Source organism: Pristis pectinata, chromosome 25, assembly GCF_009764475.1.
Source record: "Pristis pectinata isolate sPriPec2 chromosome 25, sPriPec2.1.pri, whole genome shotgun sequence".
Classification (NCBI taxonomy): Eukaryota; Metazoa; Chordata; class Chondrichthyes; order Rhinopristiformes; family Pristidae; genus Pristis; species Pristis pectinata.
In genome coordinates this window covers 24,731,751-24,750,306 of record NC_067429.1, presented here as the reverse complement: position 1 = coordinate 24,750,306, position 18,556 = coordinate 24,731,751, and the positions used below count along the sequence as shown (strand labels likewise).

General features: G+C 41.6%; 1 protein-coding gene across 2 annotated transcripts in view; it reads right to left on the bottom strand.

Annotated features, from left to right (window-relative positions):
• Positions 1–18,556, bottom strand: part of fam171a2a (family with sequence similarity 171 member A2a) — a 227,312-nt gene that overhangs the window by 107,845 nt on the left and 100,911 nt on the right. For both annotated transcript variants that reach the window (XR_007958176.1, XM_052038439.1), the window contains exon 3: positions 2,690–2,782. Coding sequence is in view for 1 of the 2 variants with exons in the window: in XM_052038439.1 (XP_051894399.1) it covers positions 2,690–2,782 (93 nt within the window). In the remaining variant the exon portion in view is untranslated. The remainder of the gene's footprint in view (positions 1–2,689; positions 2,783–18,556) is intronic.

The following is an 18,556-nucleotide window of genomic DNA, read 5'->3' as shown; positions in this document are numbered from 1 at the left end:
CCAATAAACACGCAGGGGAAAAAAAAATCATCTCTTCTCTCAAATGGTCAACCCCTTTTTTTTCTTTTCAAAAGTGACCCCTAGTTCTAGATTCTCCCATTAGAGGAAACATCCCCTCCACACCCTTCTTGTCAAGACTCCACAGGATTGTGTTTCAAACATGTTCTTCCTCACTCTTCCAAACTCCAGCAGATGTAAGCCTAGCCTTTCCCCGTTAGCCAATCCACTTATTCCAGGTATGTCTCGTAAACCTCTGAAATTTCTCAAACACGTTGACATCCTTCCTTAAAATGTGGATGCCATTACTGTTCACAAGATTCCAAATGTGGTTTCACCAATGCCCTCTGAAGCACAAACTCCCTAATTTTGTATTCAACTTCCCTAGCAATAAATGATAACACTTAACTTTTCTCATTAGTTATTGTACCTGCCTGTTAGACATTTGTAAATTAGGCACCATGACACCCAGATCCCTCTCTCTCAGAGCTCTGCCATCTCTCACCATGTGTTTTGCATCTTGGACAATTTCCCACATTATACTTTGTTTGCCAGATCTTTGCACACTCACTTAAACCTATCTACCTCCCTCTGTAGCCCATTTATGATTCTTCTCAGCTTATTTTCCTACTTATCTTTGTGCCATCAGCAAAGTTAGCAGCCAAACTTGCATGGCTCTGCAAGTACAGCTCCTGTAATTGGCCAAGGTACATGCAAAGTTATTTTGTCCATTTACAGAATGACATATCAACCTAATACCATAAAGGAGCAGACTTCTCTCTAAAGGATATACCAAAGTGACCAAAGTTTGATTTTTACTTACAGCTATACAAACAGCATATGCAATGAGACCCTTTGCCTATCACCTCTCAGCTTATTACATCTTCTCCCCCTTCCACCTTCCATCCCCTTCTCACCTGGACTCCCCTATCACCTGAACTCACCTATCCCCTGCCTGCGTGTGCTCCTCCCCCTCCCCCCACCTTCTTATTCTGGCTTCTACCCTCTTCCTTTCCAGTCCTGATGAAGGGTCTCGGCCCAAAACATCAGCTGTTTATTTCCCTCCATGGATGCTGCCTGACCTGCTGAGTTCCTCCAACACTTTTTGTGTATGCAATGAGATGCAAGCAAAGGAGGTGGAAACTTCAGCTTTAAAAGTGACCAGGTATAAACGTGGCATGACACATCTTAGCCACTTGATCTTCAGCCTCCACCTTAAAATATTTAATAAGCTTCATCAGCCATAATCTGCCTTTCACTATCCACATTGACTTTCCCCAATTAGCTGGAGGTTTTCATAGAATCATGGAAATATATAGCACAGAAACAGGTCCTTTGGCCACCGAGTCTATGCTGACCATTGAGAACACATTTAAACTAATCGCATTGTTATTCTCCACTCATTCCTAGCAACTACCCCGGATTCTACCACTCACCTACACAATAGCAGGAAATTTACAGTGACCAATTAACCTACCAACCTTCACTTGTAGGAGGAAACCAGAGGACCCAGAAGAAGCCCTCAGGGTCACAGGGAAAATATGCAAACTCCACACAGACAGCACTGGAGATCAGGACTGAAGCCGTGTCATTGTAGCTCTACAGCTACATTGCTGTACTGCCCAGAAGCAGAACCAAAGAGATTTGTGTCACAGGACAAGGACACTTGCCCTTTGTGTCCACCAAGGAATCTAATCCTACCATGTTAAATCCTTCTACCATGTTAAATCCACATTCTAATCCTTCTACCATGTTAAATCCACATTCTCTGGACATTGAGCTCCTTGTTATAGGTATTAGGTGGTTCACTGACCCCAAAAAGTGAATAAATAAAAGTACAATTCTCCAGCTGTAGCTTAGTGTTTTATACAGTTCCACCCTGACCTCATCATTTTATTCAATATCTCAGCCAATAACTACTCCTCTAAATCATTTCCCAACAACAAATGTTAGACTAACTGGGCTATACTTACTTCTCTCAGCTTTTTTAAAGAAAAAAGTGAGTATGGGCAATTACAATATTACCAAGTACTTCTGTTAAAATTCTGAAATGACAACCTTATCCTGGGGATTTGTCACTCTTTAATGCCATCATCCTCCTCATTGTTATTTTGCCCAAATAAATTTTGGTGAATCACTGTTCTTCATTAATTAATTCCCTTAAGACATCAGATGTACTTTTCTTTCTCCAGTACAAATGGTGTTTATTCCATAATCATCTCCACGCTTTCTATCACAGTGTCACCACTGGCAATGTTAAAAGCTTCTTTCCTTGTATAATTGCACAACTGTTAATTTTGATATCATCCACTTCATTTTATCCTTTTGGTTATAGTGTTTATAATCAGTTTTACTTATTCTGAAAAATGGGTAAATGATTCATAAGACCAATTCTAATCTCTTCACATGTCCTCTAGGACCCTCAAAAGCTTTCCAGTACTTTTTTTTGTTTTCAGTTCAAATTTTAATACTGTTGAACAGCAGCATTTAATAGTGTTTGCAACGTCCCCAAATCCATATAGAAACATAATTGAATTGAATAAATAATTCCACTCCTATCTGTTGAATAAACATGCACATTGAAGAATACCATTTCCTCACAAGTTACTGACACTTTCTGTTGGATGCCGCAAGAGTATCAAATGCTTTGCTATGGGGCAGCAGAGAGTTTAATTAGTTATTCCTCACTTACCAGGTGATCCTAATAGGATTTGCACCACATCATCATATAGCATTAGGGTAGCTGGCCGTTCCGGAAGGAGATAAAGGCACACCGACGTAAACACTGAAAAAGAACATACAGATTGCAGATTCAGGTCACTCATTCCACTTATAACTTGAATCATTAAATCAGAATACATTATATAAAGTATTTGCTTGTGGGAATCCCTCACTATCTGTGAAAACCAGTAATATTATCAAATCTTCAACATTACACAAATCCCCTGCAGAAAGTAGTTGGAAGACTTCCTCACTAATTGGTGCAAACTGAAAGTGGCATGAAAACAAATGAAGAACTAGTTTACATTTTGAAATCACATCTTATATCATTTGGATGTTTAAAAAAGTGGTTTGTAGCCAATTGCTACTTTTTGCATTCATTATTGTGCTGTAGCAATGTTCACAAAATTGGACAAATTAACTGTTAAATGGCACTTTGTGGCTTCAGTTAAAGGTTAAAATTTGGCATGATAGAGATTGCTCTTTTGAATGATATTTTCATAGTTTGTAGAGTTCATTGAATCAAAGCACAAAACAGGCCCTTGAGCCCACCATCCATACCAACCATCGTGCACCCAGTTACACTAATCCCATTACGTTCTCATCAACATTCCCCGCAACTCTTCTTTAAGTCCTACCACTTAGCTATACGCTAGGGGCAACTTACAGCAGCCAATTAACCTACCAACCTGTGCATCTTTGAGCTGTGCGCAGAAACCAGAGCACCTGGAGAAAACCCACATGATCAGAGGGAGAACACGTGAAGTCCATACAGACAACACCAGAAGTCAGGATTGAACCCAGGTCACTGGAGCTGTGAGGCAGCAGCTCTCCTAGCTGCACCACTCTTTTTATGAATTAGGTCTGCCTTTCTTTTAGGCTTTTAAACTATGGTGAATCTTTTTCCATTGTTATCCTGCCATCTATACAGGAATTCCACGCCAGCTTTTAGTCCTCGTGTCCCAGCTCATTCATCCCCCTTTTACTCCATTCCTTGCACCACGAACCTCCAACATCAGAGACAGTTATACAAGCAGCCCTGGTGGCCTTGCCCAGGAATAGATCACTGGAGGTCATTCAATTTTCCTTTCCAGGAGCTTCCAATTACTACCTCCCAGAAGAAGAACAGCCGAGATAGGGAGTTCAAGAGGAAGGAGAATGGTTTTCACTGCCTGAAGACCAAAGACAACAGTCACAATGAGTCTCTGTTCCCTCAAAAGGAAACCCATGTTATCATAAATGCAACTACAGGGAGAACTGTACTAAGTGACATTTACACAAAACAGAACAAAGAACAGTACAGCACAGGAATAGGCCCTTCGGCCCACAATGTCTGTGCTGAGCAGGATGCCAAATTAAACGAATCCCCTCTGCCTGCATATGTTCCATATCCCTCAATTCCCTGCATATACATGTGCTTTTCTAAATGCCTCTTGAACACCACCATTCCACTACCAAGCTTAAAAAAAACTTGCCCTGCTCATCCCTTCAAGCTTTCCTCCTCTCACCTTAAAGTTATGCCCTCGAGTATTTAACATTCCTACCCTGGAAAAAATATTCTGGATGTCTACCCTATGCCTCTCATAATTTTTATAAACTTCTATCAGGTCTCCCCTCAGCCTCCAAAGCTCCAGAGAAAACAATACAAATTTGTCTAACCTCTCCTTTTAGCTAATACCCTCTAATCCAGGCAGCATCCTGGTAAACCTCTTCTGGACCCTTTCCAAAGCCTCCACATCCTTCCTGTAATGGGGCGACCAGAACTGCATGCAATACTCCAAATATGGCCTAACCAAAGCTTTGTACACTTGCATTACCACTTCCTGAATCGATGCCCCTAGCGATGGAGGCAAGCATGGCATAAACCACCTTTACCACCCTGTCTACTGGCATTGCCACTTCCAGGGAGGTATAGACTTAGACCCCAAGATTCCTCTGTACATCAGTGCTGTTAAGGGTCCTGCCATTAACTGTATACTTTCCCCTCCCAAAGTGCTACACCTTACACTTGCCCAGATTAAACTCCAGCTGCTCTAACTTCTACACCCATAACTGCAACTGATCTACATCCTGCTGTACCTTTTGACGACCTTCATTACTGTCCACAACTTCACCAACTTCAAGAGATTTTTCTTCCATAACAACCACACTAAAACCTGCTTTGCTGGGTGTGCAGCGTTTTAAGAGACACTAAAAACAGATGCAAATACGAATTATTTTTCTCCAACATGGCATTATCTTCATAAGACATAGGGGTAGAATTAGGCCATTCGATCCATCGAGACTGCTCCGCCATTCTATCACGACTTATTTATTTTTCCCTCTCAACCCCATTCTCCTACCTTCTCCCCATAACCTTTGACGGCCTTACTAATCAAGAACCTCTCAGCCTCCGCTTTAAATATACCCAATGACTTGGCCTCCACAGCCGTCTGTGGCAATGAATTCCACAGATTCACCACTTTCTGGCTAAAGAAATTCCTCCTCATCTCTGTTCTAAAGGGACGTCCTTCTATTCTGAGGCTGTGCCCTCTGGTCCTAGACTCTCCCACTACTGGAAACATCCTCTCCACGTCCACTCTATCCAGGCCTTTCGATATTCAGTAGGTTTCAATGAGATCCCCCCTCATCCTTCTAAACTCCAGCGAGTACAGGCCCAGAGCCATCAAACGCTCCTCATACATTAACCCTTTCTTTCCCAGGATCATTCTCGTAAACCTCCTCTGGATCCTCTCCAATGCCAGCACATCCTTCCTTGGATATGGGGCCCGTATATTATAATAAACCGCAAGCAATGGTTTATTAGTTTTAAATATCATTAACTTGGCCCATCTACATCTACAAACACAATATTAAAAGATGCTGGTGGGAATATCATAATTTCTTGAACAGCTGGGCCAAAGCACATTATTCACCTTGCCAAATTCCAGTGCAGGACTGGAAGTGCAGCAAAAAGGATTGCGTTCTGGTGACAGAGGAGAGCCTGGATGATGGATTTGTAAATGATGTACGTGCATTTATTTTTCTCTCCATTTATACTGAAGAGTACATACACTTGGGAGTTTACGGATTGGCTGGGCAGGAAAATAAATCAATCAGCAGGGAAAAATTCTGAACACACTATACATATGTAAATACCTTCAGGCTACTCAAAGCAAGCTACACAACACCTGTTAGTGTTATCACCTGAATTTGTTTTAGTCAGTGAGCAGACCCAAAAATCACACTTATTTATAAAAAAAATGCTAAGGCTGCAGATTATTGGATGACTGAAAGCAGCTGTGTTACTCCATTCAACCGACTTTGTCTTATAGTCAATAGTGTCCATCAGCCACCTTCATTGTAAATAACATTTCATTAACTGAGACATCAGGTACAGCAGTCGTCCTAGAATACTCCCTGATGAATCATTTTCTCAGGGTCAACCAACAGAAATCAGAAGAAAAAATAATGGGGCTATTCTTTAGTATCCTGAGATACCTTTATGGATGGCCTGATTATTCCGTTACAAACTATGCCAGTTTTGCCTGGTAAATTCCAATCCATCCTCAGCATTTGATAAACCCACAACAAAAATCAACTTTACATCACTCAGTCTTATTCGAGATGCTCTTCTCATTTTCAACACCAATGCCCATTTCCTGTGAATGGCAGCATGATCGTATCATACTATGTAGGAACAAAGTCTGGTTATCTAAAAAAAACTCACTCACATTAATGGGCTAAGCCATGGCTTGCAGGATTTTGGAAAAAATATAAAATAGTTAAGACTTTTCTTTAGGTTACATTCAACAGAGAAGCAGTAACTAATACAGCAGATGACTGAAAACAGTAAGACGTGACAAAATCCTACATGGCAATTGGATTACGAAATTAAAAACCTTTGGGATTTCAATAGTGACAGGCCAGTTGAAAGGTTGGTCCAGCAGTATAAAGCAAAGGTCGATGGGAGCCTTGGTGATGGGAGGGCTGAGTGCAGTGATGTGGCAAGAAGTTTACCAATAACGCCACAACCAGTGTGAGTTGGTAAGTTCTAGGCTTCAGGGAAACAAAAATCAGTGCGCTGTTTTAGTGAGCATAGATGTGGCAAACTGAATTCAATCTGAAATATGAAGGAACGCATTTTTGGGAAGGCTAACAAAGCAGGGGAGGGAGAGGGAAATTATCCTACCCCTTATTGTGCATCTCATCTAACCAATCCATTGATATTTTCTTATAGCCTTAAACTTAATTCCTCTCCAAAGGATCTCTGACCCAAAAAATTGACTCTGTTTCTCTTCCCACAGATGCAGCCTGGAGTTCTCAGTACTTGCAGCGTTTTCTGTTTTGTGGAACTTAATTCCTTACACTGCCAGGAAGGTGTTGGAGAGTATGACGGTGAGGTTGTGACAGGTGTACAAGGCAGCCATGGAAACCCTGATAATCACAGAGACCAGGAATACAAGAGCAGGGAGGTCATGCTAGAACAGCTACTTCCCTTCAACCATTCAGTTCCTGAACCAACCTGCACAACCCTAATCACTACCTCAGTATAGCAACGCTGACCACTAAGAACTAAGATTACAATGGACTTTTTTTGTTTTAATTGCGTTCCTTCTTGTATAATTTATGTTTATTTTTCTTGTGGATGTTCTCTCTAATGCTATGTACTTGTGATGCTGCTACTGTAAGTTTTTCCATTGCACCTGTGCATACATGCACTTGTGCATCTGACAATAAACCTGACTTTGATTTTGAGGACCGTATGACACACTGGCTATGCCACAGCTAAAGTATCTGTATCAGTCTGTTACAGGAAGGGTATGACAGAATTAGAGAAGGTGAGTGCAGAGGAGATTTACAAGGACATTACCAGAACTGGAGAATTATGGTCATGAGGAGGTTCAGTCCAGTCTAGGGCCGTTTTCCTTGGAAATAAAGGAGCCTGAAGTGAGATTTGTGCATCAAACTATGTGAGACGTAAACAGGATAAGCAGTGGGAAGCTCTTTCCTTTAATACAGAGATCGGTAGCTGGGTGACATAGATTTACATCAACTGGGAACGAAGGATCAGAGGACAGGGGTCCAGGAATCTCGGCCTGAAAGGATGATGGATGCAGAAAGCCACACCATATTTAAAGGGATACCTGAATGAACCAATGAAGAGCTGCGATCTCCAGAGCCGGCAAGTGGGATTAATCCAAAGTCCATTTTTGGCCAATATGGACATGGGATGAACAGCCTCCATCAGGTCAAAACTATCTAGATACTAAATAAGCAGACACGGCACACATCATTCTCTTGGTAGTCCTGGGTCTGACACAATAAACCCAAGCAATATCTTAAAGAGAATAGTCAGAGAGACTGAGTCACCAACCTTTCCTTTCAAAAAAGGAGCCATCACAGGATAAAGTTTCCAATGCCTTAAAAGTCCAGCTGGTAACATAAATTAAATATGTATCCCTTGCAAAATATAAAGCTGTTAAACATTCTTAGGAGTTAAAGCATTTGGAATGCTCATCCAGAAATACTTATCTTAAACCTTGACTTTGTAAAAATGTCATTGAGCTAGACATCGGTGCAAGATCAAGATGTCCTGTCTTCCTCCAACTAGGGTGGGCTGTAACACGTGAGAAACCTTACGTGGATAGATTAGCCTACTGCTCTCAAAGGAATACAAAATAGGGCAAGGTAGTAGCTCTCAAAAGGTCATTAGTCATCTTAGAATGAGCCACACACGTGGCAAAGGAGTGGAGAGTTTATTCATGGTGAAGCATGTTCTTTAGCAGCAAGGTACTAATCCATCTACAAGCAGTGCCCAGGGGTGAAATAACTTAAATTTCTTACTGGTACAGTCACATTGATAACATTGCCAATTTAAGACGTTGTACTGACTGGCCATCTTCTTTCTGGTGCACTGAATTAGCCCATACTATCAACCTCTGGGGGTGCTTCAAAAGAATGGTGCCCCAGCTGAACAAATAAATGTGAGGTGCTATATTTTGGCAACAAGAATAAGGAGGTGACTCTGCTTGGAAGGTGCAAGTCTAGGTGGGTTGGTGGGGGGGGTGAGAAAAAAGGGTCCAAGATGACAAATATACCAATCACTAAAACTTGTGCTATTGACCAGTAAGGCCATGGGAGGAAACAAAAGTAAATTAAGCACTAGGATTTATTCCTGAAGAGAGAGAACTGAAAAGAAGGGAGGTTGTGCTAAACCGACATCCAATTTGTTAGACCACACTTGTTGTATTACATACCATTCTGGTCACATAATGTAGCAAGGATACTGAGGCACTGGAGAGATGCTGGCAGGATTGACAATTATTCCAAGGAAAGTGAACCCATTTCAGGAAAAGAATAGAAAAATAAGGCTGAGGTGTGATCATTTAAAGGTCTATAAAATTATGAAAGGTTTTGACATTGTGGATATAGAGAGAATGTTTCTACATGGGGAAAGGCATAACTAGAGGCCATCAATATAAGATAGTTACCAAGAAATCCAATAGGAATTTCAAAATCAACTTCTTTTAAACAATAGGCAGGGAGAACGTGGAACTCACTACCACGGGGTGGTTGATGCAAGCAATAGAGATGCATTTAAAGGAGATTGGACGAGCTTTAAAAGGAGAAGGGAAGAGATTGATAGGTTTGGATAAAAGATGGGAGGAGGTTCCAATGGACCACAAACTCCAGGGTGGTCTCCTTGGGCTGAATGCTGGCTTGTAAATCATACATCCCATGCATCTCCTGCATGAACTGAACAACACCCTCCAATAAAAACATAAGCACTAATGGCAAGAAAGGAGGTCGCTGGGTGGACAATTATAACCATGCAGATTTTCTGTACCTGACTGCAAATTAGGAAAATGCAAGGCAAACTTTTCTGGCGAGGCATCAAATAGAGCAGCAACACAAGCCATTTTACTATCTAAAGACACACAGCATTATAGGAGGTTTCTCTCAACTGCATGCTTTCAGAACAGCACACAACCTATGGAGAACAATAAGGAGGGAAGAATGTCTATCACCAGAGAAAAAGCACTTAAAGTAATAGGGCTAAAGGCTGCCACATTGCTCAGACATGAAAGCCTGCACCCTAGAACCTGACAGTGGTTGCAAACTGCCAAGGTTCACTAGATTCTGGAAAGAAGATTGGAAAACCATAAATGCAACATTTCTTTGAATTTTTTGTTTAATAAGTCAATAAAGGGAACCAGCAGATGTAGTGTACTGTATTTCCAGAAAGCATTGGGAAAGGTGCCACATAAAAGATTAGTGCACAAGGGTGCCTGGGGTTGGAAGTAACATATTGGCAAGGATGGGGGATTGGTTAACTAATAGAAACCAAGAGTTAGGATAAAGGGGTTATTTTCAGATTGGCAATTAATAACCAGTGAGCATGCCACAAAGATCAGTGCTGGGGTTTCAACTAATTGTACTCTTTATTAATGATTTGGATGAAGGGACCAAGTGTACTGCACCAAATTTGTTGATGATACAAAGATAGATGGGTTAACAAGTTGTGAGGACAAAGCATGCAAAGAGATATAGATAGGTTAAATGAATGAGTAAGAAACTGACAGATGGAGTGTAATGGCAGAAACTGAGAGACTATCCGCTTTGCAAGGATGAAAAAGCTACTTTTTTTTTAAATGGAGTATGACTCCAAATATTGCAAATCAAAGGTTCCTGGCAGTCCAGATGAAATGTCAACTGTCCATTTCCCTCCACAGATGCTGCCTGACTGCTGAATTCCTCCAGGATCTTGTGTGTTGCTCCCAATTCCAGCATCTGTGTGTCGTGTCTCCAGGGTTATCTAGAACTTGAGGATATAATTTCAAAATAAAGAGGCATCCATTTAAGATGGAGATGAGGAATCTCTTCTCCGAGGGTCATGAATCTTTAGAATTTTTCCCCCTAGATAACTATCGAGAAGTAGCCACTGAATATATTTAAGGAAAAGACTGACAGACATTTGAACTACACGCCCTCCCCAGCTTACAACAGGATTCCAAGCCTGTGAACCATCTGTAACCCAAATAGTTCGCAAGCCAGAAATGTGACCATGAACTGAGTTCCCACATGGCAGAAGATGCCTGCAGCCACTGACAAATTCATCCCACTGGTCTCCCAAATGCTCAAATGTACGGTCTGTACACAAGTCAGCCATTCATAAGCTGGAGGGGAACCGTACAAGGGAATCAAAAGGTTGGGGAGAGTGGCATCATGGCCACAATTGGATCAACAACGATCTTGTTACTGGCATATCGGGTTAAAGGTGCTGGTTCATGATATCTTATGTTTGTCCTGCATGTGCAGATAGGGGTGATGACGACAGCTGAACAACTTCAAATACATGCTCAGCCTCAAGTCCAAGGTGTTCCTCTGTTGAAATGGGTTTTCTCAATCCCTCAGAAGCTCATTACTTCAAGAGCTCTAATGTTTCTTCCCATCATTAAAAATTGCAGATGTTGTAGACTGCTGTATAATTAGGGCATAACAATATTACCTGAAAAGATTTACTTCAGGCTCTTTCTATAGAGAATTATGTACAAATTAATTCACTGTCAAAACATTTCACTTTGTGCAAAGCACAGGGCAATAATCCCCGAGGGGTTCTAACTACAATGCTCTCACACCTGATGAGCACTCTGTGCCTTGTGCAGCAGGGCTCCCACCATCCCACTGGAAGTTACAATTTTACTATACACACACACACACTATATTTTTTATATTATTTATATATATATATATACACACACACATATATATATATAGACACACACACACACCCCCGATATCCCTTGACACAGGGATGGCCTGATACAGTGATGGGCCTTGCTGTGGTTAAAGATATTAAGAGGTTCCTCTAGTTTAGCATGTGGGCATCTAGTCTCCTCTCTCTTCGATCAATATGTAGAGAATAAAATGTACAGCACTGAAAGAGGCCACTCAGCCCAACTAGTCCATAGCCAGGGTTTACTTCATTGGACGTCCTCCCATCTTTTCCGCTCCAACGCTCTGCAGCTTTGTGCTCGCCTCTCTTCAATCCCAAATGTTTACTGCGCCTCTCCTTTAACACATCAATATGATTTTCCTCAGCCGCCGATGTAGGTGATGCTTACAACATCCCCTCCTGTCTGGTCAAGAAAATTTCTTCTAAACTCCTTATTTCATGAATTGGTGAATGTTTTACAATGACAGCCTCTAGTTTTTCTCTAGTGGAAGCACACTTTCATGGTTTACAATATCAATACTTATGATTTTATTCAATTACCCAGAATTTCCTTTAGTCTCCCTTTGGCTCCAGAACACCATTAAAACACACTCTAGGTTGGGCGGATGGCAGCAGTATACTTTTGCTTTTGGAATGGTAACTGAGAACTAGATCAAATCATGTGAAAGTACAAGCTCATCTGGGGAATTAAATTCATGAAAGAAATCTGGAATAAAAAGCTGGCGTCCACGACAACGATGAGGAGACTGCTGGATTGCTGGAAAAAAAACATGTGACTTGCTGGCATCCTTGAAGGAAGGAAACCTGCTGTTCTTGCCTAATCTCACCTATACATGAATCCAGACCCTCATCCCCGTGGTTAACTCTCAACTGCCCTCTGCAGCAGCCAAGGAAGCTGCTCGAGTACCCAGCAGTTTTTGTGCACCATCTGGTTCTAGAATGTAGCTTACCCCAACTTTCAAGGGTAATTAAGGATGGGCAATAAAAGAGGGTGATGCTCACATCTCGTAAATGAATAACAAAAGAAGGCTTTTTAATCCTCTTTCCCATTCCCACGTCTGTCCTCTGCCTCCTCTACTGCTAAATTGAGGCTGAACACAAATTAGAGGAACAGCACCTTATATTCCACTTGGGTGGTCTGAAATCTGGTGGCATGAACATTGAATTCTTCAACTTCTGGTAACTGTTCCTCCTCTGTCCCTTTTTGCTCTCCTCCTGATCCACCTGGCCCCATCACCACATCTCTTTCCTCTCCCCCACTCTGCCCATCACCCACACACACCTCCCCCACTGATTCCCCTCCCCACCTTCCTCCCTCTATTCCATGCTCCACCTTCCTCTATATTCCATACCTTCAGCCCTGTCACTTCCACCTATCACTTTCCAGCTTCCGACACCATTCCCACTCTCCCCCCTCTCCCTATCACCCTCCCTCACCTGGATCCACCTATCACCTGCCAGCTCTTCCCCTTCCCTCCACCTGTTAATACCAGCTATCTCCCCTCCTTCTTTCAGTCTAGACAAAGGGTTTCAACACAAAACCTCAACCGTCCATTTCCCTCCATAGATGCTGCCTGACCTGCTGAGTTCCTCCAGCATTTTGTGTGTTGCTCCCAGATTCCAGCATCTGCAGTCTTTTTTGTGAACTAAAGCTGAACAGTTCCAAGTCAGAATGACTGAAGCCGCCAGTACTTCTGCTGATGTGGATTCTGGGACAGTCGCACAGTTCAGTAACACAGAAACAGGCTCTTCAGCCCACCAAGTTCATGTTGACCATGAAGTACCCATCTACACTAAACCCAGTTACCAGCACTTGGTCCATCGCTGTCTATGCCTTGGTGATTCAAGTGCTCCTGCAGGTACTTTTCAAATGTTGAGAGAGTACCTGCCTCTCACACTCACTCATCCAGTGTACTCCAGATTCAAACCACTTTCTGGGTAAGAGGGTTCTTCCTCCAACCTCTAAATTCCTTATTCATTAGTTTTGGATACCTCTGCTAGGAGGAGAAGTTTCCTACCGTCAACTTCATCTATGGCCCTCAATTTTGTACACTTAAGCAAGTCCCCATCTCAGCAGCCTCTGTTCCAAAGAAAACAAACCCAGCCTATCCAGCTCCTCCTCGCAACTGAAATACATCTTCCCAGGCAACATCCTGGTCAATCTCCTCTGCATCCTTTCCAGTGAAATCATGTCCTTCCTATAGTGTGGTGACCAGAACTGTACACAGTACTCCAGCTGAGTCTAAACGACATTTTATAAAGTTGCACCATAATCTCCTGTTCATACGTCCTGTGGCCGAGCTAATATACGCCAGTATCACAGTATCCCAGCTGTCAGGGTATAAATACCATGGAAAATTAGTAATTAATTCAGGGATCTTATACTAGTACACCCAAGTCTTTCTGTTCCTCAATACTCCCTACAACTCTACCATCGTGTATGCCCTACCCTCATTAATCATTTCCAAACCCATTACCCTGCACTTATCAGGATTAAATTTCATCTGCCATTGCTCTGCCCATTTTACCAACTGATCAACATCATCCTGAAGCCTACAACTACCCTCCTCACTACCGACATCACCGCTTTTCACATCATTTATGAATGCACTAATCATACCTCCAAATTGCCACCTGCTTCTGGGATTTTTAAATTTACTTGTTTATCGAGAGTCCAAGCATGACAAGGCAAGTTCCTCTAATATAGGAAATAAATTGTTTACCTTTTACAGGCCTGACTGTGAAGTTTATTTTGTTGTGCATGTATTACTTATGTTAACTTATGTTTGTCATGTACTGTGCTGCAAAACTAATTTTCCATGGCATTGATGCCTATGACAATAAACTTGAACATACATACTCTCAGAAGACATCCTCTATGATGCTCCATGATGACTTTCTCGAGCTCCCTCACTTAACAGTGCAATGGCTCTTGCAAAGTTAGAGTTTGTTTTCCTCTCTGCGCTACTATCTGCATTCCTAATTTGCTGGGGCTGCCCTATGGCACTCCGCAATGTGCTGATACCCCACGACATTCATCTATAGAACTCCATAAACTGGCCTCTGAAAGACTGCTCCACTCCTTCCCTGGCAGTGTCGCCACACCTGTGATTGACCTCGCCAGAGTTCCCCGTTCAACTCGCGCTTGCTCATCCTCTGCTGATGGTCCATCTGTTGTCTTCTCAGGTCGTTTCTGTCAGGTCCACTCTCACTGCTCTTGCACCATTCCCTCTCAGTCTCTTCTCTTCCACACCACCTCTGCTGCTGGTTCTGATGAGGTTACCCGTCGTCCTCTTGCACTGTTTTGTTTCAGCTTTGCACTTCCCACTCACACATATAACTTTACTCTTACTCCATTAAACCCCAAACGTACAATCCAATTCGTCAACCACAAACATCCTCTGATATAACTTACTTTATATCAATAAATCCAATGTGCCCTCAAAACTGGAATCTTTTCCTGCTACAACCTGCAGGCATTAAAGTTCGCCGGTTGGTACTTTTTCTTCATTTAATCCCCCCTTCTGTCCAACCTTTTATAATTCTGTGCTCAGCTTTTTGAGTGTTGACCCTGCACCTTTATTTGGTGACAAGATTTTTTTTCTTCAGAAATAAACACATTTGTCAATTGCAGCATTTGTGCCTGGCCCTTCACAACAAAAAGCCACACAATGCTATGTGCTGCTTCTGATTTAGAAGCTACCTGCTAAATACTGCATCGCATTAGGACATTGAGTGAACAAATTCTCCCTGCTAGTGTAGATCACTTGTAAAATTTTTACTTTAGTACAATAGCATCACCAAGAATGCTTTTATTTTGACCTGATCACCAATTGGGGAAAAACGGATTTTTGTACAGTGGCATTGACTTCTTCAGCTGTTCCAAAAATTAAACAATGACTTCACTTCAGAAGAATCCCAAGTCATTTTATTCTCTGCACTCAAGTTTCCTACAGCTGAATTTCCAAATTAGAATCTGCTAGATGCCTCAATAGAGTGGGAAAAAAAATGAAGGTCTCTTTTTCCACTGCTCTGAGCCAAAGGTAGCCTTGTCAGGTTCCTTCATACCATGTGTTGGCTGCATAAATGAGGATTGGACTGTATTCTCTGCCACTACAAAAATTATGTGGAAGCATAATGTCCTACTGGAAATTAAAAAAAAGTCAACATTTAGGATAGTTTCCAAGATTTAGAATGTTTACATATGATAACCAAATGTGCAGTTTACTGGACAGTACCCACCAGAAAAAAAAACTCTTTAACCCTTACTGTATCAGCTATGATTGCTCTCCCACTTCTCATTCTGGGGTCCAGTCCCACTTCCAAGTACTTAAGCACAAAATTTGGATTTGCATCCCTATGCCGTACAAAGGACTACATTTTGGGAGATGCTGTCATTTGGGTCAAACCGCAAGCACTATCAAGTTGAAGCAAAAGATCATGTTGGGGGGGGGGGGGGGGGGGGGGGGGGGGTTGGTGGTGGTGGGAAGCAGGGTTGGTTCCCCAGTGTCCTGACCAACATATATCCCTCAATCAACATGACCAAAACAGATTATTTATTTGGATGTTATCATTTTGCTGTTTGTGTGATGTGTCATTTACAAATTAGTTGCTGCATTACGATAGCAACCACAATTCCATCGTAATCCAGTCTCTGCAAAACATTTTTGAATGGCTAAAGGTCATGAAATAAGCAATAAAAATGAAAATCTTTTACTTGCAATACTACAGTTATCAGGGCTCAAAAGGGACACAGATGTGAACGTATCTGATAATTCTTTTAATATACTTATTGCTAATGAGTCAAGGATAAACCAATTGCAGAATTAATGATCACCTGGCTTTCAGATTACAATAAACAGGTTAACTTTAATTCCAATCATTACTGCCTCTGAAATGTAACAATGATAAATTTGCAACAGCACACTAACAATCAGCATTGACATTTATGAAGCTGTCTCTGCCACAATTAGCCAATTTTAGTTTATATAGTGAAATAATAAGAAACAATCATGTTCTTCCTGTTGATATCAGTCTTGGACAATTATTAATATAAACACACACAGCCTCTTTGATTTGCTAGGTGGTGAATTATTTTGAAACAATAACTTCATGCACATTCTAGCCCTTGGAAGTTGTTCCTCGGAAGTTCCCTTTCTTCTTGGTTCATCGTCCTTTTCCCAACTTCAGCTGACACCTTACATGCACAGATAGAGCTCGATTTAATTCTTACACTGTCAGAAATGTTTAAGCAGTCTCTGATCAAAGTTTGCCAGAAATCTAACACAACATGTTGATGTACGAAAACCCAAACTCTCTTTTCAGGTTATTAAAGATTAAAATACACGCTTTTAACTTGTGTTTCGTCATATTTGAAGCTTCTAATGCAGACTAAACAACTTCAGCAATTTTCCACAGGGAGTGAAGTTTGACACGCTTTTGGTTATCAATTTCAACTCCACACGTCCATTATAGAGATCATTCCTTCACCTTGAATGCATTTGCTGATCAGGGTTCTCTATGCTGGTAGCAATACACAAAATAGCTTTAAAAAGGGAATTGGATGAGCTTCTAACAGATAAAGAAAATGGTGTGGGAAAAGGGCAGAACAACAAACAAAAAAATAAACAAAACACATGAACTGGCCATTATAGTGACTGATGTTTGTAGGACCTTGGTATAGTGGTACCTTGGTTTCTTTCCCCGACGGTTTCTCAATACAAGACTTTGAATAGCATTGTAGAAGAAACACACTGATGTGGTAGGTGAAAGGTTTCTTTCTGTGTGGTAAAAGGATCTAACTCTATGAAGGACCAAAATGGCAAGGTGGCCCATTTCATGCTGATTACCTAAGTCAATCAATCTGTGTAGATTTGATTTGGCAGATCCTTGGATAGGGTCAGTAAGTCACTTTTTATTTTACAGTCCCATCAGAGGAACCAAAACATTTGGTGACAAGCCAGCAGCTGTACAAACTTCCTGTCCTTTTTGTTTAACCCTCTTCCTGAGGTGGAAGATGCATTGTCCAACTTGGAAAAGTTCTGGATCAAAATGTCCATCAATGACAAGTGTGGCCGAAAATAGAACAACAACAGACACTCCATTTTCCGGCCGGTGCTGTAAATATTTTACTTGTGTGACCAGTTGGAAGATCTTTGATACTTAAGTAGCCACAACTTGGCGAAAAAAACAAAGAATGTAAACAGTATTATCACAAAATTCACAGGAGATGGTGTTGAAATAGATTACTCCAAGGAGTTGGGAAACAAATAAAACTGCGGCTACCGGAATCTGAAACAAAAACAAATGTTGGAAGAACTCAGCCAGTCAAGTAGCATCATGGGGGAAAAAGAACAGTTAATGTTTCAGGTCTAAACCCCTTCTTAAGAATGAAGGTAAGTTGGTTTAAGTCGGAGAGAAGGTGGGTGAGGACCAAGGGAATATCTGTACTAGGGTGCAGTAGGCTAGGTTGGAAGGGCAAGTGAATCACTGCTTCGCCAGGAATGATCGTTTGGGTCAATACACAAGTGCTGGAGGAACTCAGTAGGTCAGGCAGCATCCATGGAGGGAAACAAACAGTCGACTGCTTATTTCCCTCCATGGACGCTGCCTGACCTGCTGAGTACCTCCAGCACTTTTTGTGTATTGCTCCAGATTCCAGCATCTGCAGAATTTTTTTTGCATGTCCGTTATGATTGTTTGGGTCCCTGGATTGTGGGAAGGGAAGAGGTAATTGGACAGGTGTTGCATGGGGAGGTGCGGTAAGATGAGGAGTGCGATGATATTGAGTGTACCGTCCGAGAGCTCTGAACTTCAATCACAAGACTTTAAGTTCTATCTGATGCAAGTACCTACAAGTACCCTCCTTATCGGGAGATTACACTGTATCAACCTACACTTCAAGAACTAGTTTACTTCACTACTTTAGTCTCTACAGAAAGGTCTAGCTGTCAATAATTACTATTTCGAGCGGTGGGGCACCCCTCCCAACCAAGGAGATACTTCCAGCTAACAAAGTAGTTTAAACACAGTTTATTTTAAGTGAGACACATTTAATTCTAATGAGATATGTCTAATTCTAATAAGTAATTCTTAACAAAGATTTGTAACTTAATGGAT